The sequence below is a fragment of the Erythrolamprus reginae genome, chromosome 3, assembly GCF_031021105.1.
Source record: "Erythrolamprus reginae isolate rEryReg1 chromosome 3, rEryReg1.hap1, whole genome shotgun sequence".
NCBI lineage: Eukaryota > Metazoa > Chordata > Lepidosauria > Squamata > Dipsadidae > Erythrolamprus > Erythrolamprus reginae.
Window position 1 is genome coordinate 256,294,924 of NC_091952.1, and position 27,339 is coordinate 256,322,262.

At 46.4% G+C, this 27,339-nt stretch overlaps 1 protein-coding gene across 3 annotated transcripts in view; it reads right to left on the reverse strand.

The window, feature by feature from the left end:
- Window positions 1-27,339, reverse strand: part of ARHGAP39 (Rho GTPase activating protein 39) — a 150,181-nt gene that overhangs the window by 16,504 nt on the left and 106,338 nt on the right. For 2 of the 3 annotated variants that reach the window (XR_011558767.1, XM_070748376.1), the window contains exons 4-6: window positions 22,481-23,876; window positions 12,316-12,877; window positions 1,118-1,210 (exon numbers count right to left, since the gene is read on the reverse strand). Coding sequence is in view for 1 of the 3 variants with exons in the window: in XM_070748376.1 (XP_070604477.1) it covers window positions 1,118-1,210; window positions 12,316-12,877; window positions 22,481-23,876 (2,051 nt within the window). In the remaining 2 variants the exon portion in view is untranslated. The remainder of the gene's footprint in view (window positions 1-1,117; window positions 1,211-12,315; window positions 12,878-22,480; window positions 23,877-27,339) is intronic. The other variant, XR_011558768.1, reaches the window with a different exon arrangement.

Genomic DNA, 27,339 nt, shown 5'->3' on the forward strand with positions numbered 1-27,339 from the left:
ACAGGTATACCCTTTGCAAGAGCCCCCCCACTGCAACTCTGCCCTCTTGTCTTCCCAGGACACTGAAAATACCTAGCAGATGTGTGGACTTCAACTCCCAGAATTCCCCATCCAGCATTTTTGAGGAATTCTGGGAGCATTGAAGACCACAACTCTTTCAAAGTTGCCAGGTTTGGAGACCCCTGCTCAAGGGGGTCCGCCGGGAGCCATCAAACTTTGCAGACGTGTTATGGGTTCCACAGTAACCCTGGGTTCCATAAATAACGTTATCGTGCAGTCAATCCCACATTGGGGTTACAGGTTCACTGCGTGCAACTATGTTACCTGTGAATTTACTATCAAGCCGGTGCAGACGTTGTTGAGAAATTAACGGCTTGCCACACTATCTGATGTTTGTGGGAACTTGGGAGGGGTGATTTTCACGAAGGAACAGATGCTGCCACAAAGCATTCTCTCCAGTGGTTCAAGGCCATCCTATGCCCACCACCTGGGAGGAAGCAGAAGGAGGAGTGGCCACGCTGGCACAACCTGAGTGGGCAATGTGACAAGCTTGTGGGTGGTGGAATGTGAATTTTCAACTGAGTGGGAAAATTAGATTCAGGTTTCCCATCGTAGGTGCCAGGATGTTCTCTGGCAATAAATTGGAACTTTGAGGACTCTGATTTAATTCAGATGTTACCTGGAACTTTGACACCGGCATTACGGGTTACATTGGTATGACACAACTGATGGGCACATGGAAGGAGATCTGTCCCCCTTCCTACATAAGAAAATTGCCATTCCCTCTTTCAACCCTTGGCCCCTACATTCCTAACTCCCCAGTGAGGTGGGAGGTCAACTTGCAGAGGACAACCTGTGGAAGAGCCAACCTCGATCATGAGCACTTTGAAAGTCAGTAGGTGTTGGAGAAAAATGTGATTAGAAGTAGGTTCCACCACCACCACCCAAAAAATATCAGGATCTAGAGTCTCGCCCCAAATTAGCATCTAGAAGAAGAAGGAAGCCGTGTTATGGGGAGACCAAGCAGAGACCAAGTAGCTGCAGAGAAAAAGGGAGGTGTGTTGTCTAAGCTAAGGAGAAAAAGCTGCTAAAGGAAGGTTAGGTTCTCGCGCCCTACCATCGTGGTCTTCAACATAAGGTTTGGGTTTTTTTCTCAATTTGGACTTCTTCTTACTGTTTCTCTCCAGGAGGTCTTTAATGTGCTGAGTCACTGAGGAACAAAGAGAAGGATGAGGATGATGGGGACAGAAGTCAAAGGCAGAACAAGGTGTGGGGACAATGCGCGTTTCCAAAGTTTGCACACTCAAAAAAGGTTCTTGAGAAGGTCACAGGCCTTCTTTGCCGTGGCCCCACCAGGAGACCCAGGAAAGAGAAGGAACTTGCCTCCTTATCTTCTCCACCACAGAAGACACCATGAAGATATTTTGAGAAGTTGTGAGTTTTGATTTCGGGTCAAAATATATTTCTTCAAGGCCAGGAAAATGCAACTAGCAAATACGAGGATTATCGGGAAAGTAAGGTTACAAGGCCCGTAGCTCTCGCGGGGAATGTTCCCGGGAGAAGTTGGTACTACTGTTGTGTAGCAGGAAACCAGCAGAAGAGAACGAGCAATGCCAGGGGTAAGTAGACCATCGACTGGCGTTGTGGGGGAGGTTAGAGATGAGCATCCTCATTCTGTTTCCCTCCATGCGCAAAGTGCGTGCTGTAATACATTACCTGAATGCTAAGGGCATTCACACCACTGCAAAAACACGGAAGTCCGGAGGTGGGGTTTCGAGGACTTCCATGTTTTTGCGATGCTGCAATTTCGCTGAGGCTCCCCTCGCTGGGAAACCCCACCCCCAGACTTCCATTGCCAGCGGAGCATCCGTTTTTGCAATCCTGGGATTCCCCTCCTGAGATTCCCCTACAGCATTGCAAAAACGCGGAAGTCCTGAGGTGGGGTTTCCCATGGAGGGGAGCCTCAGGGGAATCCCAGGATCACAAAAACGGGCGCTTCGCTTGCAACGGAAGTCCAGAGACGGGGCATCCCAGCAGCAGCGGCGGGTTCGTAAGGTGAAAAAAGTTCGCAAGAAGAGGCAAAAAAATTCCGAACCCCGGGTTTGTATCTCAAAAAGTTCGTATGATGAGAGTTCGTACGATGTGGTATTTGGATCTTATATAGTCAAATTTAAACTCTTTAGAATTGTAATGATACCATCCGAAGATCTTTACTATTGATTTGTCAACTATATTGTTGACCGCTAAGCTGCGACTTTAAAGATTTCGTTCAGATTATTTCCAGCCTTTTTAGCTTATAACGTTCTTAATGATTTGTGGATAGCCATCTATCGATAGGTTTGCAGTTTCTCTTGTATATAGTATTTCAGATTTGTCACTTTTGGAATATTTCTAAGAAAGCTGAAAGATAGCTTTTCAGTTTTAATTAATTTTTATTTGGAATATTTGTAATGTTTCAGCCAATTATACCAACGATCCCAGGCTGGATAGAAGTCTTATGTGTCTCTGTCTTGCAGTTCATAGGTCATTTTAGTTAGTTCTGCACATTCATGTATTTTATTCATGAGGTATAAGGTAGATGGGGTATTACAGTGTTCCCTCGATTTTTGCGGGTTCGAACTTCGTGAATAGCCTATACCACGGTTTTTCAAAAAGTATTAATTAAAAAAATACTTTGTGGGGTTTTTTCTATACCACGGTTTTTCCCACCCGATGACGTCATACGTCATCGCCAAACTAATACATTTTGCAAATAAATAACAAAAAATTAATTATTGTTAATGAATAATTATGTTTATAAATATCAGGATCACTAAGTGTCTTATTCAATGGTGAGTACCAGTAATAATGGTGAGTAAATAGTTGTTAAGGGAATGGGTAATTGCACTTTAGGGGTTTAAAGTGTTAAGGGAAGGCTTGTGATACTGTTCATAGCCAAAAATGGTGTATTTACTTCCGCATCTCTACTTCGCGGAAATTCGACTTTCGCGGGCGGTCTCGGAACGCATCCCCCGCGAAAATCGAGGGAACACTGTATTTTCCTTCCAGTATTTCCTTCTAATATCTCTTTTTGAAACCCCCCAGTGTTGGAGCATCCATACCTTCTGAAGGCAAGCCATCCCCCTGGTCCGTTGTTCCCACTAATAGGAAATGTCTCCTTATTTCTAGATCGGACGTATCTCGTTCCTGCTACTTTTCATTGTAAGGTTTCAGCCCCAGTCGCACAATAATTTATGTTACTCTTCTTCGCACTCTTTCTAGACTACAAAAACGCTCTGAAGACCAGCTGGGCCCCACCCCCGGGGTTACCATCTCGTCCCACTGAATTGCTGCCCCCCCCCGTCCGTTCTTGTGGGCGAAACAAGACAGTCCATTCAGGAGCACATTGCAACCCACACTCCAGTCTTCTTATGCAAGTCCAACCATACATGGGAATGTGCCTGAGGGAGGGGAGGAGGTCCAGTACTTTGAGTTGGCTTCCTTGGCTGTCAATCCGGGGGCTTGGACCTGCGTTGGAAAGCCTCAGAGATGATACGAGGGACCTCCACAGGCTGTGCATTGATGGGGATGCTGCTAGCATATTGGCATGGTGTCCCCTGTTCTGTGTATTTATTTATTTATTATTTATTTATTATTTGGATTTGTATGCCGCCCCTCTCCGAAGACTCGGGGCGGCTCACAACAAGTGAAACAATCATAATAATCCAATTAATTAAAATATTTAAAGATTTAAAAACCCCCATATACTAACAGACACACACACAAGCATATCATGTATAAATTAAATGTGCCCAGGGGAGATGTTTAATTTCCCCATGCCTGACGGCAAAGGTGGGTCTTAAGGAGTTTACGGAAGGCAGGAAGAGTAGGGGCAGTTCTAATCTCTGGGGGGAGCTGGTTCCAGAGAGCCGGTGCCGCCACAGAGAAGGCTCTTCCCCTGGGACCCGCCAACCGACATTGTTTAGTTGACGGGACCCGGAGAAGACCCACTCTGTGGGACCTAATCGGTCGCTGGGATTCGTGCGGCAGGAGGCGGTCTCGGAGATATTCTGGTCCGATGCCATGAAGGGCTTTAAAGGTCATAACCAACACTTTGAATTGTGACCGGAAACTGATCGGCAGCCAATGCAGACTGCGGAGTGATGGCGAAACATGGGCATACCTAGGTAAGCCCATGACTGCTCTCGCAGCTGCATTCTGCACAATCTGAAGTTTCCGAACACTCTTCAAAGGTAGCCCCATGTAGAGAGCGTTACAGTAGTTGAGCCTCGAGGTGATGAGGGCATGAGTGACTGTGAGCAATGAGTCCCGGTCCAGATAGGGCCGCAACTGGTGCACCAGGCGAACCTGGGCAAACGCCCCCCTCGCCACAGCTGAGAGATGGTTTTCTAATGTGAGCTGTGGATCGAGGAGGACGCCCAAGTTGCGGACCCTCTCCGAGGGGGTCAATAATTCCCCCCCCAGGGTAATGGACGGACAGATGGAATTGTCCTTGGGAGGCAAAACCCACAGCCACTCCGTCTTATCCGGGTTGAGTTTGAGTCTGTTGACACCCATCCAGACCCCAACAGCCTCCAGGCACCGACACATCCTTCTCCACCTCCTGGTCGATCTCCTCCCTTTCCTCCTCTATTCCCTCATCTTCCTCCTCTATCGTCTCCTCCTCCTCCTCCTCTATTTTCTCCTCTTCCTACTCTTCTTCCTCCTCTATCTTTTCCAGTATGTTCCCTTCTTTTTCCTTCTCCTCTTCCTAGTCCATCTCTATCTCCCCCTCATCTATCTCCTATTTCTCCTCCTCATCTTTCTCCTCGTCTATCTCCTCCTCCTCCTCTCCCCTCATCTTCTTCTATCCCCTCTTCTTTCTCCTCTATCTTCTCCTCCTCCTCCTCCTCTATTTTCTCCTCTTCCTCCTCTTCTTCCTCCTCTATCTCCTCTTCTTCCTCTATCTTTTCCTGTATCTTCTCTTCTTTTTCCTCCTCCTCTTCCTAGTCTATCTCTATCTCCCCCTCCTCTAGCTCCTATTTCTCCTCCTCATCTTTCTCCTCTTCTTCCTCCTCCTTATCTCCTCCTCCTCCTCCTCTACCTTCTACTTTTCCTCCTCCTCCTCTATCTCCTCTCCTCCTAATTTATCTCCTCTTCCTCCTCCCTGTCTATGTCCTCCTCTTCCTCCTCTATCTTCTCCTCCCCCTCTCTATCTCTTCTTTCTCCTCCTCTTCCTTTCTTTCTCTTCCTCCTCATCTAACACCTTTTCCTCCTTCTTGTCTATCTCCTCCTCTTCCTCCTCTATCTCCTCATCTCCTCCTCCTTGGTTATCTCTTCATCTTCCTTCTCCTTCTCTCTCCTCCTCCTTCTCTATCCCCCCTTCCTCCTCTAACATCTTTCCCTCGTCTATCTCCTCTTCTTCCTCCTTCTCCTCCTCCCCCTCATCTATCACTTCCTTCTCTATCTCCTCCTCCTCTTCCTCCTCCCCTATCTTCTCCTCTCCTTAAACCCCACTTCCTTTAAACACTGACAATGTTACCTAGTTTGGTAAGGAAACATCTTCAAGAAAAATAACATGTTCAATCACACGGACGGTTAGACTTGCACAAGGTGAATTTAAAATGGAGTTGGCTCAGCGGTATCTCAGGATGTTGTGGGAGTCAGGCCAACATCTTTGGAGGAACCGTGTCTTGAACTTGGAAGTTGTAACCCAGGGCTTTGAACCAAAAAGGGAGGCTAAGTCCAAAAACATATTGTCTTTCCTGCATGCCCTAAGAACTTCATCATGGGTTTGTGTTAAGTAGGCGGTGTGAACCCACCCACGAGACCTGGTTTTTGCCAAGGTCTCCGTGGGCCACTTTCAAGATGTCCCACCCAGGACCAGGCAATTTTGGTGGTGCCTCCTTTCTGATTTAATGGCTGGTCACTCCAGGAACCTGGTCATTTAATTAAAGGCTTCCATGGGGCAGCCCACGGAGATAATCAAAGGTTGCTGGAGAAGGAGCAGTTACATTTCCAGCTTCAGGGCAGTAATTTGAAGCGAGTGACAGACAGATTTCCACCCTAGGAATATGCCTGCCAAGAAAGACTTCAACGTTAGACCAATCATGGCCCCTTTAAGACTTGTGGACTACATCTACCCATCTACTACACCAAGACAACTAGACACAAGAACAGTTTTTCCCAAACGCCATCACTCTGCTTAACAAATTATTCCCTCAACACTGTCAAACTATTTACTAAGTCTGCACTACTATCACTTTATTTTTTTTTATTTATAGTTCATTTTGGAAGGGACCCTGTCCAACCTCCTGCTGGTGCAGGGGACCCTATGCCATCCCAGACATATGGCATTCCAGACTCTTCTTAAATGTCTCCAGTGTTGGGGCATTCACAACCTCCAGTAGCAGGCCGTTCCACCGGTTGATCGCTCTCAGAAAGTTCTTCCTTATTTCCAGGTTGAATCTCTCCTTGGTCAGCTTCCATCCGTTGCTCCTTGTCCGGCCCTTTGGGGCCTTAGAAAACAGTGTGACCCCCTCCTCACTGTGGCAATCCCTCAAGTATGTGAAGACTGCTCTTGTGTCTGGAGGCTGTTGGGGTCTGGATGGGTGTCAACAGGCTCAGGCTCAATCCAGACAACACGGAGTAGCTGTGGGTATTACCTCCCAAGGACACGTCCATCTGTCCATCCATTACCCTGGGGGGAGGGAGATTGTTGACCCCCTCAGAGAGGGTTTCCAACTTGGGCGTCCTCCTCGATCCACAGCTAACATTAGAGCACCATCTTTCAGCTGTGGCGAGGGGGGCGTTTGCCCAGGTCCGCCTGGTGCACCAGTTATGGCCCTATCTGGACAGGGAGTCTTTGCCCTTATCACCTTGAAGTTTGACTACTGCAATGCTCTCTACATGGGGCTACCTTTGAAGAGTGTTCGGAAACTTGAAATCGTCCAAAATGCAGCCACGCGAGCGGTTATGGGCCTTCCAAGAAATGCCCACATGTCTCCATCACTCTGTGGAATGCATTGGTTGTCGATTAGTTTCCGGACCCAATTCAAAGTGTTGGTTATGACCGATAAAGCCCTACATGGCATCGGGCCAGATTACCTCCGAGACTGCCTTCTGCTGCATCAATCCCAGCATCCGGTCCGGTCCCACAAAGTCGGCCTTCTCTGGGTCCCGACAACCAGACAATGTCGTTTGGTGGCGCCTAGGAGAAGAGCCTTCTCTGTGGGGGCCCCGGACCCTTGGAATCAGCTCCCCCCGGAGATTCGCTCCGCCCCCACCCTCCTCGCCTTCCGTAAAAGCTTTAAAGACTTATTTATGACGCCACGCTTGGGGCCATTAGACCCTCGCCCCCTGACCGACGATTGTATTAGTATGTTTTGTTGCGTGAATGGTGATGAATGTTTTAAAATCAGATTAGAGCTTTTTAAAATCTTTTTAGCCATATTAATTGGATTTTTAGATGTATTTGTTATATTGTTTCTGATATGTTGTGATCCGCCCCGAGTCCTCAGAGATGGACGGCATACAAATCCAATCAATCAATCAATCAACTCATCTTTGCCACCAGGCTTGGGACTTTTAGATCTTCCCCCTGATCAATGAATGTTTCAAGTATGAGTGTTGAATGATTGGTTTGATAGGTTTTACTTTCTTCTAATACAATTTAATGGTTGTTTTTAATGTAGTTTTAATTGGATTTATAATATTGTTCTGTTTTTGTATATGCTGTGAGCCGCCCCAAGTCCTCGGAGAGGGGCGGTATACAAATCCAAACAATTTAATTTAATTTAATTTAATTTAATATTTAATTTAATTTAATTTAATTTAAAATTAAATTAAATTTAAAATTAAATTAAATTAAATTAAAATTTTAATTTAATTTAATTTAATTTAATTTAATTTAATTTAATTTAATTTAATTTAATTTAATTTAATTTACTTCTATGCTACCCAATCCTTTGTTAAGGACACTAGGGGGCTCCAGAGGAAAAAAAATAAGCCTCGATTTAACCCACCATTGTTGGTTAAACAAGGCTGTAGTTTTAAATTGGGAACAGAGGAGGAGGAGGAAACTCAGTCCGGTCTCGACTGCACAATAACAAAAGCACAAAAGAAGGCCTGTGTGGCCGACTTGCCGTTGCCCACACACAACCTTGCATCACAAAAGGGCCACAAGCAAAGAACAAGGGGTTGTAATGTCAGGGCCTGCCGGGCATGGGAGGGTAGGCAGAGGCGAGGATGGGCTGAGTCGAACTCAGAACAAGCCGGCCTCTGTTGGGTGTGGAATGGGGATGGGACACACACACACACACACACACACACACACACACCCCTACGACAAGGAGAAAATCAGCTTTCTCCTGTCTCGAGGAACAGCAAAATGTTGCATCTGCGGAACTCCCACCACCAAATGTCCTGGGAGTCAGAAACTTGGAATGGCCGGTTCTGAGCCAAAACAAAGTCGGGATGTTGTGATTCTGGTTTTGATGAAGGCCAAAAAAGGAGAATCTTTGTAGCTCGGGGTTGGCAGGAGGGCTCCGTGGTTTTCTCTGAGCTGGGTTGTTACCTTGCAGACGTTTCAAGACCAAACTATGTAACAGCATCAGTGCTCGAAGGAAGAATGGTGTGTGGAGCGGAGGAGGAGGACTGGGAGGTCCTTGGGTCTCTCTGAGTTTGGCGGTTTTCTTGCAAACGTTTCATACCCAACTAGGTAACATCATAAATGATCCTTCCTTCCTTCCTTCTCTTCCTTTCTTCTTTCTCTTTCCTTCCTTCCCTCCTTCCTTCCCTCCCTCCCTCCCTTTGGTACTCTCCGAGTTTAATGGTTTTCTTACAGATGTTTCATATCCAACTAGGTAACATCTTGAGTGAACCAACCTTCCTTCCTTCTTCCTCTTAGTACTCTCCGAGTTTAATGGTTTTCTTGAAAATGTTTTGTTACACAACTAGGTAACATCATCAGTGAACCAACTTCATTTTACCCATCTCAGAAGGATGGAAAGCTGAGTCTACCTTGAGATGGTCAGGATCGGACTGCTGGCAATGCGCAGAGTTAGGCTGCAATACTGCATTCTAACCACTCTGCCCTCCCTCCCTCCCTGCCTCCCTCCCAATTAATCCGTGGAACAGCTTGCCTCCAGAAGTTGTGAATGCTCCAACATTGGAAGTCTTTAAGAAGAGATTAGATGACCATTTGTATGAAGTGGTGCAGAGTTGCCTACCTGAGCAGGGGGTTGGATTAGAAGACCTCCGAGGTCCCTTTCAGTCCTATGATTCTATGACTCCCAAGATCACATTCCAAATACTGTACACAAATATCACCCAAAGCAGACCAATTAATTGGACGTGGTACAATCGTCCTTTATATCAAAACCGCTGTGCAAATCTGTTAGTATAAATTTCTTCGAGGCCTCCCATGTCTAATTTTAGGATGGCGATTTCACAATTCCTTGTGCTGTTGTTTTTTCCTTTGTTCTGTTTTTTACCGTAGGCATTTTTAAAAATATATAGTTATATAAAACACACCCAAAAAAAGAGAGAGAGAGAAGAATTTTATTTGTTTGCCATTATGTAGACCAGTTATGTAACGTAGCTTTACGAGACAAGTTTATTTTCTTGTAGAAAGTCTGGAGAAGGGGTTGTTCATTTGCTTAAAGGGCTGGCCAAAACTGGAGGATTTTTTTCCCAGCAAATATTGCAAGGTGGACAAAATACCCTTCAGTGAAAGAAAAGAAAAAATATCGTTTTTTAAAGCTGTCTTGAGATTCTGCTCAACTTGGTTGAAGTGATACGTTGAAAAGCCTGCATTGTATTTTTTTTATCGGTCTGTTAAGGCAGTGTTTCCCAACCTTGGCAACTTGAAGAAATTTGGACTTCAACTCCCAGAATTCCCCAGCCAGCATTCGCTGGCTGGGGAATTCTGGGAGTTGAAGTCCAAATTTCTTCAAGTTGCCAAGGTTGGGAAACACTGTGTTAAGGGAGTCGCTGCAGGATGTTAATATAGAAACACGGTCATTAAGTGAAGCCGGCATCGCAGAAGGTGACTGGGACACCCCAACCGTCGTAAGTATGAATCAGGACCCCTGGACACTGCAGTGGTCATACATATGTCGCTAAATGGACTGTACTGGAGGTTTTTAAGAAGAGACTGGACAACCATTTGTCGGAAATGGTATAGGGCAGTGATGGCGAAACTGTTTTGGTTTGTGTATGTGCTAGCCTGTGCGCAGTGCTCGCACCCACTCCCTCCCCCACATGCAGGTGCATTCCCCGCACTGCCCCTACATGTTCAGACGATCCCCACCCCACCCAACCCTGAGCATCTGCGCAGGCCTCACTAAAGCCTGGGACAGCGGAAAAAACAGGCAAATAGGCAAACCGGAAGTTCAGAAAAATAGACTTCCGGTTTGCCCCGTTGCACAATAGGGAAACCGGAAGTCTGTTTTCCAAACTTCCTGTTTGCCCGTTGGACTGATTTTACACCCCCGGGGCTTCAGAAAGCTTCCCTGAAGCCTCCAGGGTGTGAAAAACAGCACAACGGGCAAACAGGAAGTCTGTTTTTCCGAACTTCCGGTTTGTCCATTGGGCCGTTTTTTGCACTCCGGGGCTTTAGAGAAGTTTCCTTGCAGCCTCCGGAGTGTGAAAAACAGCATAGCGAGTCTACGGAGAGGGGCAGCATGCAAATCTATAAATAAATAAATAAATAAATAAATAAATAAATAAATGAATGAATGAATGAATGAATGAATGAATGAATGAATGAATGAATGAATGAATGAATGAATGAATGAGCGAGCGAGCGAGCGAGCGAGCGAGCAAGCAAGCAAGCAAGCAAGCAAACAAACAAACAAACAACGGGCAAACAGGAATTGTTTTTCCGAACTTCCGTTTTGTCTCCTGGACAATTTTTTGCACTCCGGGGCTTCAGAAAGCTTCCCTGAAGTCTCCGGAGTGTGAAAAACAGCACAAAGGGCAAACAGGAAGTCTGTTTTTCCAAACTTCCAGTTTGTCCGTTAGGCAGTTTTTTGCACTCCGGGGCTTTAGAGAAGTTTCCTTGCAGCCTCTGAAGGGCGAAACTGCCTTCCCCAAGGCCAAACATTAGCTGAGTAGTGCGCGCTGGATCTGACACAGAGCAATGCCTCATGTGCCCTCCGATACGGCTCTGCATGCCATCTATGACACACATGCCATGGTTCGCCATCACGGGTATAGGGTCTTTTGCTCGAGTCAGGGGTTGGACTAGAAGACCCCCAAGGTCCCTTCCAAATTCTGTTACGTCTCAGCTTGGAACACCAGTGTTGGCCACCAAGATGTGGAACAGCTTGCCTCCAGAGGTTGTGAATGCCCCAACACTGGAAGTTTTTAAGAAGATGTTGGATAACCATCTGTCTGAAGTAATGTAGGGTTTCCTGCCTGTTGTGGTTAGCTCTGGCCCAGCTCCTGCCCCAAGGACTGTGGATGTGGGGGAGACATCCACATGCTGCAGGCCTGTTTTGCCGCCGGTGGAATCTGATGATGAAGGCTTCTCTGACCAAGAAGACATGAGTGACAGGGAGGAGGAGAGTGGGGCAGACAGCTCAGAAGGAGATCAATTATCTAGCTCCTCCTTGGATTCAGAACAAGAGTTAATGATACAGCCACGCATGCGGAGAGCGATGCATAGGCAGCAACAACTGAGAGATGATTATCAAAGAAAATGAGGCCACCTGTGGTTGGGTGGGGCTGTGGTCATTAGTGAGGCTGCTATAAATAGCAGCCTGTGGATTTGGCCATTGTGGAGGATTATCTGATCCTTTGGTGTGTTTCGTGCCTGCTTTACTGACTTTGACCTTTTGTGTGCTGATTTTCCCCCGCTTTGAAACTAAACCAGAGCAAAGTGTGTTTCAGTTTGTGAAAGAAGAAGGACTGTGAATTGCCTCACAGCTGCAAGCTAAGTATCACAGAACTGATAAGGGACTTGTACCAATTACCAGTTTGTTTGGAGACCAGTGCTCTTAGCTATACCAAAAAGAGGGCTTGGTTTAAGTGAATTTTCATTATAAAGAACATTGTTTTGAATTTTCAAACGTGTGTGTGTCTGAAATTTGTACCTGTGAATTTTTAGGAGCAGTCTACCAGAGAGCCCGACAGAACACTGCCTGAGCAGGGGGTTGGACTAGAAGACCTCCAAGGGCCCTTCCAACTCTGTTGTTGTTGTTGTTGTTGTTGTTGTTGTTATGTCTTCCTTCGGCCTTAAAATTTGAACCCTGCCTTTTGGTGGGGGAAGAAGCTGAGTACCCAACAAAAAAAACCACAGCCAGGTCAACGGTTGGGTTGAGTCCCTCTTACCTTTGGTGTCGTTCACCGGGTCCATGTGCCTGTAGATGTATCCCTCTAAGTAGGAATGGAATTTGGGCGTCGGTGGGAAGAAAGCCAAGCAGATGGACATCAGCTCCCAACCCCGGGCGAGGCTCTCATAGCGGAAGTTCTCGGTGGTCTGCCGGCACAGCTGGATGTAGAGCTCATCTCGGAGGCCCTGCATGCTCCATCCTTTGGTGGCGATCTCCAGAGCTACGTTGAGCTGATCCGTCTTGGACCGCCGGTCGCCCATGTACATCTGGATGAGCTTGAAGATCTCGCAAGCTTCCTTCTTGACGTTGCGGTCACTGGTCATGATCATGGGCTTCTTGATGGATTCGCTGCTCCACGCCAGCATGTTGGCGATGGAGATCTTGCGTCGGAAGAGACCCTGGGTGTGCTTGTTGAAGTGTTTGGAGGCCCAGTTCTCAATGTCCGTCTCCGAGGAGGGCTTCCTCAGGTTGAAGGTAGGGAAGACGCAGCTGTTGCTGGGCATCATGTTCCGGTTTTGGCGGCTGCTCTCAAACTGGACGCAGGCGCCAAGGTCTTCTGACTGGGGAGACAAAGCAAGAAAGGACAAACAGTGACGGAACGGCTTTGCGTAAGGGTGAACAGTGCAGTCAGGCAGTAGGGAATGCAAGTAGAATGCCTGGCCGCATAGCTAGAGCTATAACAAGCAGGAAGAGGGAGATTGTGATCCTGCTGTATAGAGCGGTGGGAAGACCCCATTTGGAATAATACTGTGTCCAGTTCTGGAGACCTCACCTACAAAAAGATATTGACAAAATTGAAGGGGTCCAAAGACGGGCTACAAGAATGGTGGAAGGACTTAAGCATAAAACCTATCAGAAAAGACTTCATGAACTCAATTTGTATAGTCTGGAGGACGGAAGGAAAAGGGGGGACAGGATCGAGACATTTAAATATGTTAAAGGGTTAAATAAGGTCCAAGAGGGAAGTGTTTTTAATAGGAAAGTGAACACAAGAACAAGGGGGCACAATCTGAGGTTGGTTGGGGAAAAGATCAGAAGCAACATGAGAAAATATTATTTGACTGAAAGAGAAGTAGATCCTTGGAACAAACTTCCAGCAGACGTGGTAGATAAATCCAGAGTAACTGAATTTAAACATGCCTGGGATAAACATAGATCCATCCTAAGATAAAATACAAAAAATAGTATAAGACCATGAGGTCTTTTTCTGCCGTCAATTTTCTATGTTTCTATGAGACCATCCAAGGAATGGTGAAGCCCATCCCTAAATTTTCTTTCCCCACTCCCAACAACATTGGAAAAACAGAAGAGATATCGATGTCCCAAAGGTGTTTTTTAAAGAGATAAAGATAGATAAAAGTGTGAATGGGCTCAAAAATTTGGCTATACTATCAATTTAAATGAAAGAGAAAAAATATGGACTATTAATTATAAATTAACAATAGCATCCACATACAAGGAAAATAGAAACATAGAAACATAGAAGTCTGACGGCAGAAAAAGACCTCATGGTCCATCTAGTCTGCCCTTATACTATTTTCTGTATTTTATCTTAGGATGGATATATGTTTATCCCAGGCATGTTTACATTCAGTGACTGAAGTTTGTCCCAAGCATCTACTACTCTTTCAATAAAATAATATTTTCTCATGTTGCTTCTGATCTTTCCCCCAACTAACCTCAGATTGTGCCCCCTTGTTCTTGTGTTCACTTTCCTATTAAAAACATTTCCCTCCTGAACCTTATTTAACCCTTTAACATATTTAAATGTTTCGATCCTGTCCCCCCTTTCCCTTCTGTCCTCCAGACTATACAGATTGAGTTCATGAAGTCTTTCCTGATCAGTTTTATGCTTAAGACCTCCACCATTCTTGCAGCCCATCTTTGGACCCCTTCAATTTTGTCAATATCTTTTTGTAGGTGAAGTCTCCAGAACTGAACACAGTATAATTCCAAATGGGGTCTCACCAGCGCTCTATATTAGGGGATCACAATCTCTCTCTTCCTGCTTGTTATACCTCTAGCTATGCAGCCAAGCATTCCACTTGCTTTCCCTATCGCCCAACTGCACTGTTCACCCATTTGGAGACTGTCAGTAATCACGACCCCAATACAATATTTGTAAATATTTGTAAATATTTGTAAAATGTTTTACAGGTGGCACTTGCCACCTGCCCTATTAGCTAAAATGTACTCAAATTTGTCTTCAGAATAGAAACATTTCTAAAAGTTCTGTTTTATTCATTTGGTTCACTCAACTGTGCATTAAGTTTCTTACATCTCACCCAATTGGGTGGCTTATTCTGCAATATAAAACCATAGAAACGCCTGAACAGAAACAGAAAAAAACAGAGGTTAAAAATCAGGATTAACACTTACAAATTAACTTTTTTTAAAAAAATTCAGTAGGCTAAACATTTTAACGAAGCAGAAGGAGCTCTCTCAAACAACCAGCCGTGCCCAGGGTTGCATCTCACTTTGACGAACTCCGTGCTAACTTTCCACAGAGCAAAATAAAGAGTTAAAACCACAGGCTGTGATTGTGGTGTTAGCGAATACAGTCCTTTGCCAGGAGTGGGTTTTTTAATTTGAGATTTGGAGTGTTTCGTGACACCCTTCAAATATTTACTAGGGTTCCGTGCAGGAAAAGTTTAAACCTGTTTGCCATTTAAGGTCAAACCTCCCCCAAGAGATATTCCTGACCCCTGTTCCCACTGCATCAACACTTAAGATGACCAAAGGATACTGAATCCTTTCCAAACACTGCAGGGGTGTGGGAGAATTCTCCGAGTTTCTTGCAACCGTGTTTGGTGAATATCTTTCTTCCTTCTCTTGCTGGAACCATCTTCCAAGTAGAGAATAAACCAGCTCGGGACAAGCTTATAATCAATCTTAGGCAGAGGGTAAACATGTGTTAGAAGCTTAGAGCTTCGTGGGATTATAAAACGGGTTGAGAGCAGGCCAAATTTAACAGAATAGCAGAAGCATATGGCTTTTTATGGTTTAAGGAAAACAGACTAACGACATAACGGTGTTGGAAGGGATCCTTGGAGGTCTTGTAGTCCAACCCCATGCTTAGAAACATAGAAACCTAGAAGATTGATGGCAGAAAAGACCTCCTGGTCCATCTAGTCTGCCCTTATACTATTTCCTGTATTTTATCTTAGGATGGATCTATGTTTATCCCAGGCATGTTTACATTCAGTGACTGAAGTTTGTTCCAAGCCTCTACTACTCTTTCAATAAAATAATATTTTCTCCTGTTGCTTCTGATCTTTCTCCCAACTAACCTCAGATTGTGCCCCCTTGTTCTTGGTTTCACTTTCCTATTAAAAACACTTCCTTCCTGGACCTTATTTAACCCTTTAACATATTTCAATGTTTTGATCCTGTCCCCCCTTTCCCTTCTGTCCTCCAGACTATACAGATTGAGTTCATGAAGTCTTTCCTGATACGTTTTAGGCTTAAGAACTTCCACCATTCTTGCAACCCGTCTTTGGACCCCTTCAATTTCGTCACTATCTTTTTGTAGGTGAGGTCTACAGAACTGGACACAGTAATCCAAATGGGGTCTCATCAGCGCTCTATACAGCGGGATCACAATAGGCAGGAAACCCTACACCAGTGATGGCGAACCTATGGCATGGGTGTCACAGGTGACATGCAGAGCCATATCTGCTGGCATGTGTGTCGTTGCCCTGGCTCAGCTCCAATGTGTGTGTGTGTGCTGGCCAGCTGATTTTTGGCTCGCACAGAGGTTCTGGGAGGGTGTTTTTGGCTTCCAGAGATCCTCCGGAGGGAATCGGGGAGGGCGTTTCTGGCTTCCAGAGAGCCTCCGGAGGAAATCAGGGAGGGCATTTCTGGCTTCCAGACAGCCTCCGGAAGGAATCGGGGAGGGCGTTTTTGGCTTCCAAAGAGCCTCCGGAGGGAATCGTGGAGGGCGTTTCTGGCTTCCAGAGAGCCTCCGGAGGGAATCGGGGAGGGCGTTTTTGGCTTCCAGAGAGCCTCCGGAGGGAATCGGGGAGGGCGTTTTCGGCTTCCAGAGAGCCTCCGGAGGGAATCGGGGAGGGCGTTTTCGGCTTCCAGAGAGCCTCCGGAGGGAATCGGGGAGGGCGTTTTCGGCTTTCAGAGAGCCTCCGGAGGGAATCGGGGAGGGCGTTTTCAGCTTCCAGAGAGCCTCCAGGGGACAGGAGAAGCTGTTTTCATCCTACCCAGGCATTGAATTATGGGTGTGAGCACTAGTACATGCGCGATAGCGTGCATGCACACTCTTTCTGCACCCAAGGAAATTTTTTTTGGTAGATTTAACAGAGGTTTTCTGTCTGCTGCGTCTCTCCTGCAAGCTTTCCATCGCGGACTAAGATCTCCAAATTTAAAGCTATCCAGCAGGCCCCAAAGATGAGTCATCCTCATTTCTCTGGAAACCTTCTTTCCTCCTTCCCCCACTTAAGCAAATCCTTTCCACAGCTTCTGTCAGGAAGATTTTTACAAAAAAAATTTCCTTCTTTCAAATGGCATTAATCCCCTTTTCCAAGATCGGAGGCCAGAAACTCAGCAATCTCTGAAACTTACACGGGAAGAAAAACAAATATGCCAAGACTTATATACTTATACCTGTGAAAATTCACGAACACACACACACACACACACACATATCCACAAACATACACACATATCAAGAATTGTCCTAAAAATGCAAGTTCCAGGTGTATTTATAAATGAAAAGGCCATTGCCATCTCTGGAACATTTAAAATGTATTAAAAACTATACACACAGACAAACACACTGCTCAAAAAAAATCAAGGGAACCCTCAAAGAACCCATCCTAGATCTGAATGAATGAAATATTTTGATTGAATACTTTATTCTGTACAAAGTTGAATGTGCACAACAGCAGGTGAAATTGATGGTCAATCAGCGTTGCTTCCTAAGTGGACAGTTTGATTTCACAGAAGTTTGATTGACTTGGAGTTATATTGTGTCCAGCCTTAAGGTATAAATAAATGGACTTCAGGATCAAGCCGTGGTTGGTGATTTAAGTAGGCGGATTTTCTATTAAGTCTTGCTAAAGAGAAGAAGAAGCAAAAAAAAACCCCCCACAACCCAATTGTGGGGTTAAACTTTAGCAGCCTGAATAATATACACAAAGGGATTGAATGGTTGAAATTTGGAAGTAAACCTTAGAAGTAAAATTTGGATTTTTTTTTAACTTAGTTTGTACTTTTTTTTACATGGTTTGTAATTTTACTTAGTTAAAATTTGGAGGTTTTTTTAATTAGTTTCAGTAAATAAACTAAGGCTCTCCAGAAAATATTTATTCATTTATTTATTGGACTTGTATGTGAAAAAATATTATTTTACTGAAAGAGTAGTAGATGCTTGGAACAAACTTCCAGCAGATGTGGTTGGTAAACTAAGGCTCCAGAAATTATTTATTTATTTATTTATTTATTGGACTTGTATGTGAAAAAATATTATTTCACTGAAAGAGTAGTAGATGCTTGGAACAAACTTCCAGCAGATGTGGTTGCGGAGTCTACAAAGAGGGGCGGCATACAAATCTAATAAATAAATAAACAAACAAACAAACAAACAAATCCACAGGAACTGAATTGAAACATGCCTGGGATAAACATAGATCCATCCTAAGATAAAATACAGGAAGTAGTATAAGGGCAGACGAGATGGACCATGAGGTCTTTTTCTGTATGTTTCTAATAGATCTCTAGAACAAGTGGCCACACCCTTAGGCTATTTAAAGTTGATCCACGTGATGCTTCAGTGCGGAAGTCAACTTCCGTCATGTTCCAGAGGTCTGCTCGGATTTCTCTCTTGGGATATTATTTTTTCAATGATGAACTACGAACTGGGGAGTTGGGCTCATTATCTCCGGGCTTCCTGCCAACTTAGAGTGAGTCAGCTAACGAGAGCTGTGTGAGCAAAGAAAATATCTGTGAATTTTTGGTTTTCTGTTTTGGACCCTAAATAGCAGCTGGCACCAAGGAGACTTATTTCTGGCTTTGTTTCTGGATTTCTAAATCCAAACCTTCCTGCTCCTAAAAATATTAGAATGACATGCTTAAATCTTGTAAAATCTGTCTGTGGGGGCCTATTTTGGGGGGGGCTCGTCGCTGGGACAGAACAGGTACCTTATTTCCTCCTTTATAAACGATCCAATCCTTCAGTTGTTCTCTCCTATGCATCACTCTACGCATGCGTGGATCTGTCATTAGTTCTTGTTCAGAATCCAGGGATGATAAGGATGATTGATCTCCTCCTGGGCTGTCTGCCAAACTCCCCCCTTCTCTGCTACTCACGCTTCCTTCGTCAGAGGAGCCTTCGTCAGGAGATTCTATCGGAAGCAAAACAGACCTGTGGCCTGTGGATGTTTCCCCCACATCCACATTCCTTGGGGCAGGAGCTGGGCCGGAGCCAACCATAATATGGGAGGAGGAGGTGGAGGCAGAGAAGGACTGAGAAGAAGAACTATGGGGTCCTTGATGCTCTCTGAACTTGGTTGTTTTATTGCAGGCGTTTCATTACCAAATTAGGTAACATGATCAGTGCTAGAAGGTGCAAACCTCACTCTGTTCTAGCACTGATGACGATACCCTGTAGGGTAATGGAACATTTGGAAGAAAACAAGCAAGCTCAGAGACCCCACAGTCATAGACTTCCTCCTCCTCCTCCTTTCTGTAAACCCCACTCTCTTTTAGCACTGATGATGTTAGCTAGCTGGGTGATGAAACGTCTTCAAGCAACCCATCACCCTGAGAGAGCACCAAGGATCCCACAGAACGAAGACTTCTGCTTTGCTTTCAATCATTCTTTCCTTTTTTTTCTCTCTCTCTCTCTCTAAAACACAATTTCTCCATTTTTCGCTTGGTGCTTGTTTTCTCCAAACTGCCCTTCGGAACCGTATGTTTGACCTCAAAAGCATCCCGACCGGACTATACAAAGGATATCTTGGTGCAACTTGCATAACCCGTTATCATTTGTGCAGTGACGCAAATGTGACACATTACATAAGTTAGGCCTTGTTATATCACAAGGCTACCAAAGCTCAAAACAAATACACAATTTCTGAGTTTCTGCAGCATCGCAAGCAAGCAAAATCCCAGAGGATTGGCAAGAATCTGGCACGATCGAATGGATCACATCCTCATTGTCATCACCGACTGTAACCACAAGAACAACAGCAGCAGCAGCAGCAATTTCAAAGTAAAAAGAGAAGGGAAGCAATGCAGGTCTGAACCCAAAGAAGGAGCAATAGCACTTAGACTTATTTCCAGCCTTCTCGAAAATGTTTACAGTCAACCTGTTGTCCCCAACAATTTGGGTCCTCGTTTTAGAAGAGATGGAAACTGCAGTTTAATGTTTCCAAATGTAAAATAATGCACTTGGGGAAAAGGAATCCTCAATCTGAGTATTGTATTGGCAGTTCTGTGTTAGCAAAAACTTCAGAAGAGAAGGATTTAGGGGTAGTGATTTCTGACAGTCTCAAAATGGGTGAGCAGTGTGGTCGGGCGGTACAGAAAGCAAGTAGGATGCTTGGCTGCATAGCTAGAGGTATAACAAGCAGGAAGAGGGAGATTGTGATCCCGCTATATAGAGCGCTGGTGAGACCACATTTGGAATAATACTGTGTCCAGTTCTGGAGACCTCACCAAAAAAAGATATGGATCAAATTGAAGGGGTCCAAAGACGGGCTACAAGAATGGTGGAAGGTCTTAAGCATAAAACGTATCAGGAAAGACTTCATGAACTCAATCTGTATAGTCTGGAGGACAGAAGGAAAAGGGGGGACATGATCGAAACATTTAAATATGTGAAAGGGTTAAATAAGGTCCAGGAGGGAAGTGTTTTCAATAGGAAAGTGAACACAAGAACAAGGGGACACAATCTGAAGTTAGTTGGGGGAAAGATCAAAAGAAACATGAGAAAATATTATTTCACTGAAAGAGTAGTAGATCCTTGGAACAAACTTCCAGCAGACGTGGTTGGTAAATCCACAGGAACTGAATTTAAACATGCCAGGGATAAACATAGATCCATCCTAAGATAAAATACAGAAAATAGTATAAGGGCAGACTAGATGGACCATGAGGTCTTTTTCTGCTGTCAATCTTTTATGTTTCTATGTTTCTATTTTGGAGACCATACATAAAATAGAAACGGCCCAGGGGAATCAATTACCCCATGCCTGACGACTGAAGTGGGTTTTGAGGAGTTTGCGGAAGGCAAGGAGGGTGGGGGCAGTCCTGGTCTCCGGGGGGGGAGTTGATTCCAGAGGGTCGGGGCCGCCACAGAAAAGGCTCTTCCCCTGGGTCCTGCCAGATGTCATTGTTTAGTCGACGGGACTTTCCTATTGGTTCTTCGCAGGAACGCAGCCAAGCCACGGCCAGGTACCCGGGCGTATTCTGGTCCAGTGCCATGAAGGGCTTTATAGGTCATAACCAACACTTTGAATTGTGACCGGAAACTGATCAGCAACCAATGCAGACTGCGGAGTGTTGGAGTGTTGGAGTAACATGGGCATATTTGGGGAAGCCCATAATTGCTTTCGCAGCTGCATTCTGCACGATCTGGAGTTTCCGAACACTCTTCAAAGGTAGCCCCATGTAGAGAGCATTGCAGTAGTGTGACAGGGCAGCGAAGATGCGCCCACCCGATGCTTATGGACATATTGGATTGGCTGGGCTGCCAACGTGGGGGCTTTGGGGTTACTTTGTCATAGGCATCTTGTGAGCCTCTTTTTCTTTCTTTGCCTTCACTTCTGATTTAGTAAAAGTGACCTTCCAAGTTCAAAATGGGCTCTGAGTTTTGCTGTCCTAAATTCTGAGCGAAGCAGGCTGGACATTACGCAAAGTCTGAAGGAAAAAGGCGCCCAAGATGCCTATTACAAAGAAACCCCAACACCCCCTTTTGGCAGCCCACCCAATCCAAGATGTCCGTAAGCATCAAGTCATAAGCATTGATAAGCATCAATCCAAGATATCCCTAAGCACCATTTGGGCGGTTTCGCATGTTTCTGTGCATGCGTGGAAGCAAAAAACCCTGCCAAAATCTCACACACATGCAAATCCTAGATTTTGCTTCCTGCGTGTTGTGGTTAGCTCTGGCCCAGCTCCTGCCCCAAGGACTGTGGATGTGGGGGAGACATCCACATGCTGCAGGCCTGTTTTGCCCCCGGTGGAATCTGCTGATGAAGGCTCCTCTGACCCAGAAGACATGAGTGACAGGGAGGAGGAGAGTGTGGCAGACAGCTCAGAAGGAGATCAATTATCTCTCTCCTCCTTGGATTTGGAACAAGAATTAATGATACAGCCACGCATGCGGAGAGCGATGCATAGGCAGCAACAACTGAGAGATTATTATCAAAGAAAATGAGGCCACCTGTGGTTGGGTGGGGCTGTGGTAATTAGTGAGGCTGCTATAAAGAGCAGCCTGTGGGTTTGGCCATTGTGGAGGATTATCTGATCATTGTGTTTCGTGACTGCTTTGCTGACTTTGACTTTTTGTGTGCTGATTTTTCCCCGCTTTCACTTTGTGAAAGAAGAAGGACTGTGAATTGCCTCACAGCTGCAAGCTAAGTATCACAGGACTGATAAGGGACTTGTACAAATTACCAGTTTGTTTGGAGACGAGGGCTCTTTGCTATCCCAAAAGAGGGCTTGGTTTAAGGGAATTTTCATTATAAAGAACATTGTTTTGAATTTTCAAACGTGTGTGTGTCTGAAATTGTATCTGTGCATTTTTGGGAGGATTCTACCAGAGAGCCCGACAGAACACTGCGCATGCACTGGAGCCAAATCTCGCTCCAATGCGCGGACCCGCTGGAGTCACAGAGCTCACCAGTGGCGGAAGTAAGTTGAATCCGCCCCTGATAGAAATATGGAAACATAGAAGACTGACGGCAGAAAAAGACCTCATGGTCCATCTAGTCTGCCCTTATACTATTTCCTGTATTTCATCTTACGATGGATATATGTTTATCCCAGGCATGTTTCAATTCAGTGACTGTAGATTTACGAACCACGTCTGCTGGAAGTTTGTTCCAAGCATCTACTACTCTTTCAGATACTAACCACCGTGCCACCAGGGCTCCTAAGCATCGGCCCTCCTTCGATTTCCTGCTCACTCCTCGGCCTGCTGGACTTACCTGGGAGGGATGCAAGTACGGCTCAGGCGAGGCCAAATTCGTCTGGACGGACACGCTCTTCTCCAACAGGATCTGCGGAAAGGCCAACTTCTCAAACGGGTTGCGTTTCCAGTGCTTGTTCTCCTGCTGCGCCAGAGCCTCGTCCTCGCTGAAGGCGCGCACCACCGGCCCCGGCATCGGCAGCGGCACGGCCCCGTCGCTCTCGTACCCCGAACCGTCCTTTTGGGAGTCCCAGCTGCTGCGCTGCCTCATGTGGTAGTGGGCTTGCTGAGCTTCCCAAGCCAGCCGGGCCTGCGCCAGGAAGGGCTCCACTGAACCCCTGAAGGAGTCTCCCTCCATCGACCGGCTCTCCAGGCGCCCGCCCGGAGAACGGCTGCACGCAGACAGGGGCCTGTCCTCGAGCATGCCTTCGTCGCGCTCGCCGGAGCCGTCGGTGGACGACGTGTTGGGGTCGTACGAAAAGGCGGGCTTCCGGCTCTTGCGTTTGCGGCTGCCCGGGGAGTAACCCGTAGACGACAACGTGTTCTGCTGGCTGGAGCAGGACATGGAGTCCTCCCCCTGCAGCGGCATGACGGCCGGAGGGCTGTGCCGGAAATCGGCGGCTTCCATGCTGCTGTAATCGCCCGACTTGATCTCCAGGCGCTGGTCCCGCATCAGGCAGGGGCTGTGCTGGAGCGAGTAGGAGCCGCCGATAGGGTTGGGGGAGTATTTGTGGCGGGGGGCACTCTTCATGGTAGGGCTGGACCCCACCTGCTCCACGTATACCAGTTGCCGCACGTACTCCTTGCCCGCCGGGCTGTACTCCAGGCTCATGAAGCGGTCCGAGCCTTTCTGTTTGGTCAATACCAACTGCTGGTAGGGGGAGTTGGAACCCTGTTTGGGCGACTGCAGGAACGGGTGGGGTTTGCGGATGGGGGATTTTTGGGGCGAGCCCGCTTTGTAGCTCCCGCTGGCCTCGAACTGCATATCCACCGGCGGCTCGTCGTAGATGGGGGCCTGGTACTCCATGGGAGGCTCCTCGTACAAGGGCGGCTCGTAGGCGTAGCGCGGAGAGGACGGCTGCGACTCGCTGGAGTGCTTGCGGTGCTGGCCCTGCATTGGGGAGCAGAAAGGGTCCCCCCGCCCCAGTAGCGGGGAGCAGCTGCCCACATGGTCGGCCCGTTTCAGGAAGGGCGACTGCTTCCGCTCGGGGAAGAAGACCGAGTTGTCGGAATCGGTGGCAAAGGTTTGGAGGTTGGGAGACGGCTGACCGCCCGAGGGCCTCCGCGACCGGGTGCCCTGCTGATGGTCAAGGGTGTAGCCGTTACCCTGGTGCATCAGGAAGCTGGGCTCGCGGTCCGTCACCTTGATCAGCATCCGTTCCTTTGTCCCCGTGTTCCATCGGAGAGAAGAGGCCCTGAGTGGAGGAGAAAAAGAAGAATGGGGATCAGGAAGAAACACAACAGATGTCTTCTTGTCCACAGGCGTCGCATTTCTCTCTACATCCATAACACAAAAAGAGACAGGACAGAAGAGCCTTCATCGGTAGAACCCCAAATGACCCAGCCTGTCTATGGGGGCTTCCTACTTCGGCAAACATTTGGAGAACTTGCCCTGCTATGACACTAATACAACCATTGCTACTAATACCAATGCTACTGTTTTAAAACCAACAATATATTTCATTTCTCAAACTCCTGAATTTTTGCTAAGTTAACAAGTCTGAGATATAATAAATATCTTTTTAAAAGTTCAGGAAATAAGGGGGGACATGATCGAAACATTTAAATATGTTAAAGGGTGAAATAAGGTTCAGGAGGGAAGTGTTTTTAATGGGAAAGTGAACACAAGAACAAGGGGACACAATCTGAGGTGAGTTGGGGGAAAGATCAGAAGCCACGTGAGAAAATATTATTTTACTGAAAGAGCAGTAGATCCTTGGAACAAACTTCCAGCAGACGTGGTAGATAAATCCACAGTAACTGAATTTAAACATGCCTGGGATAAACATAGATCCATCCTAAGATAAAGTACAGAAAATAGTATAAGGGCAGACTAGATGGACCATGGGGTCTTTTTCTGCCGTCAGTCTTCTATGTTTCTATGTTTCACAACTGGCCAGAGGCCAAAGACAAACCAAAACAAGCAGATCATTACTTTAATCAAAGCAATCTCCTTCTTTGGGACTTATGATAGCTTGGTAGACAGCCCGGATGTCATTAGCTGAAATTTGCCGGTTTGTAAAGAATCTAAAGAAAAATGCAGGAGAGAGGGGAGGGGGGGGGAGGGGGCAGGGAGGGAGAAACCAGAACAAAACAAAGTTATCCTCTGCACTGAAGCATCATGTGGCTAAGCCTTAAATAGTCTAAGGACGTGGCCAATTCCTCTACAGATCTATTCACGAAGAGACCTCCTCTTACTTAGCCATTCCTTCCTTCTAGCAGCCCAGCATACCCTAGCATCAAGAAGACGCTCCTCCTCTTTCCCTGAGTCACTCATGTGCACCTCAGGAGGTGCAGAAGGCCCTGGTTGGCTTTCAGCCTCTGACACCAAATCCTCTCCAACCTCCTCACTATCGGACTCAGGTGTCAGGTGCACGGGCCTAGGGCATCACACCAAGGTGTCTCTCGATCCTCGGGATCCGTGACCAGCTGCACAGGACACGGACAGGTCACAAGAGGAGGCTTCCCCCCCTCAGAGGTCCATTTGGGGACAGGAGGCTTTATTTATTTATTCATTTATTCATTTATTCATTCATTCATTCATTCATTTTATTAGATTTGTATGCCGCCCCTCTCCGTAGACTCAGGGCGGCTCACAACATACAACAGAACAATTCACAACAAGTCTAATAAATTTAAAAAACATTTAAAAACCCCATTATTAAACCAGACATACACACAGGCATACCATACATAAATTGTATAGGCCCAGGGGAGGGGGAATGCCTCAATTCCCCCATGCCTGATGGCAGAGGGAGTTTTAAGGAGTTTTCCCTCACTCCCACCACTGTTTTGGGATGTGAGGCCCAAATGGGGGGGGGGGTCATATGTGCATGAGTGGGGCTCAGAGCATGTATGTGCAGAGACCGGGATGTGCAGGAAGGCTATTGCATTATGGGTATGGGCTAGGGACAGACTGCACTTCCGGCCACTTACGGTGTGCTTTCCACAGAACTCTGCAATTCCGTTGCCTGCCCATGCACATCAGTGTAAGATTTGGCTTCTACACATGCACAGGACACCAAATTTAACATGAGGACATGTACAAGCATGAAATTTAGTAGTAGATGCTTGGAATATTCGCACGAGTAGTAGATGCTTGGAACAAACTTCCAGCAGACGTGGTTGGTAACTGGATTTAAACATGCCTGGGATAAACATATATCCATCCTAAGATAAAATACAGGAACTAGTATAAGGCCAGACTAGGTGGACCAGGAGGTCTTTTTCTGCTGTCAATCTTCTAGGTTTCTATTTCCGAGATTTCCGGTTATTTTTCTGATTCCATATACAGTGATACCTTGTCTTACGAACTTAATTGGTTCCGGGACGAGGTTTGTAGGGTGAAAAAATGGAAAAGGAATCAATGGAAAAGCGATTAATGCATGCAAGCCCAAAACTCACCCCTTTTGCCAGCCGAAGCGCCCATTTTGGTGCTGCTGGGATTCCCCTGAGGTTCCCCTCCATGGGAAACCCCACCTCCGGATTTCCATGTTTTTGTGATGCTGCAGGGGAATCCCAGCAGGAGAATCCCAGCAGCGCAAAAATGGGCGGTTCGCTGGCAACGGAAGTCTGGAGGTGGGGTTTCCCAGCGAGGGGAGCCTCAGTGAAATTGCAGCATCGCAAAAATACAGAATCCTCAAAACCCCACCTCCGGGCTTCCGTGTTTTTGTGATCCTGCGATTTCGCTGAGGCTCCCCTCGCTGGGAAACCCCACCTCCGGACTTCCGTTGCCAGCGAAGCGCACGTTTTTGCGCTGCTGGGATTCCCCTGCAGCATCGCAAAAACACGGAAGTCCGGAGGTGGGGTTTGTATTTGTATTTGTATTTATTAGATTTGTATGCCGCCCCTCTCCGAAGACTCGGGGCGGCTAACAACAATAAAAAAGATAATGTGAACAAATTTAATATTAAAAATAATCTTTAAAAACCCAATTTAAAGAACCAATCATACATACAATCATACCATGTATAAATTCTATCAGCCTAGGGGAAAGGGAAAATTTCAATTCCCCCATGCCTGACGACAGAGGTGAGTTTTAAAGAGCTTGCGAAAGGCAAGGAGGGTGGGGGCAAATCTGATATCTGGGGGGAGCTGGTTCCAGAGGGTCGGGGCCGCCACAGAGAAGGCTCTTCTCCTGGGTCCTGCCAGACGACATTGTTTAGTCGATGGGACCAGGAGAAGGCCAACTCTGTGGGACCTAACCGGTCGCTGGGATTCGTGCGGTAGAAGGCGGTCCCGGAGATATTCTGGTCCAATGCCATGAAGGGCTTTATAGGTCATAACCAACACTTTGAATTGTGACCGGAAACTGATCAGCAACCAATGCAGACTGCGGAGTGTTGGAGTAACATGGGCATATTTGGGGAAGCCCATGATTGCTTTCGCAGCTGCATTCTGCATGATCTGAAGTTTCCGAACACTTTTGTAGAGAGCGTTACAGTAGTCGAGCCTTGAGGTGATGAGGGCATGAGTGACTGTGAGCAGTGACTCCCGGTCCAGATAGGGGGGGAGGGGAGCCTCAGGGGAATCCCAGCAGCGCAAAAACAGGGGCTTCGCTGGCAACGGAAGTCTGGAGGCGGGGCATCCCAGAGGCGGCGGCTTTGGTTTGTAAGGTGAAAATAGTTTGGAAGAAGAGGCAAAAAAATCTTAAACCCC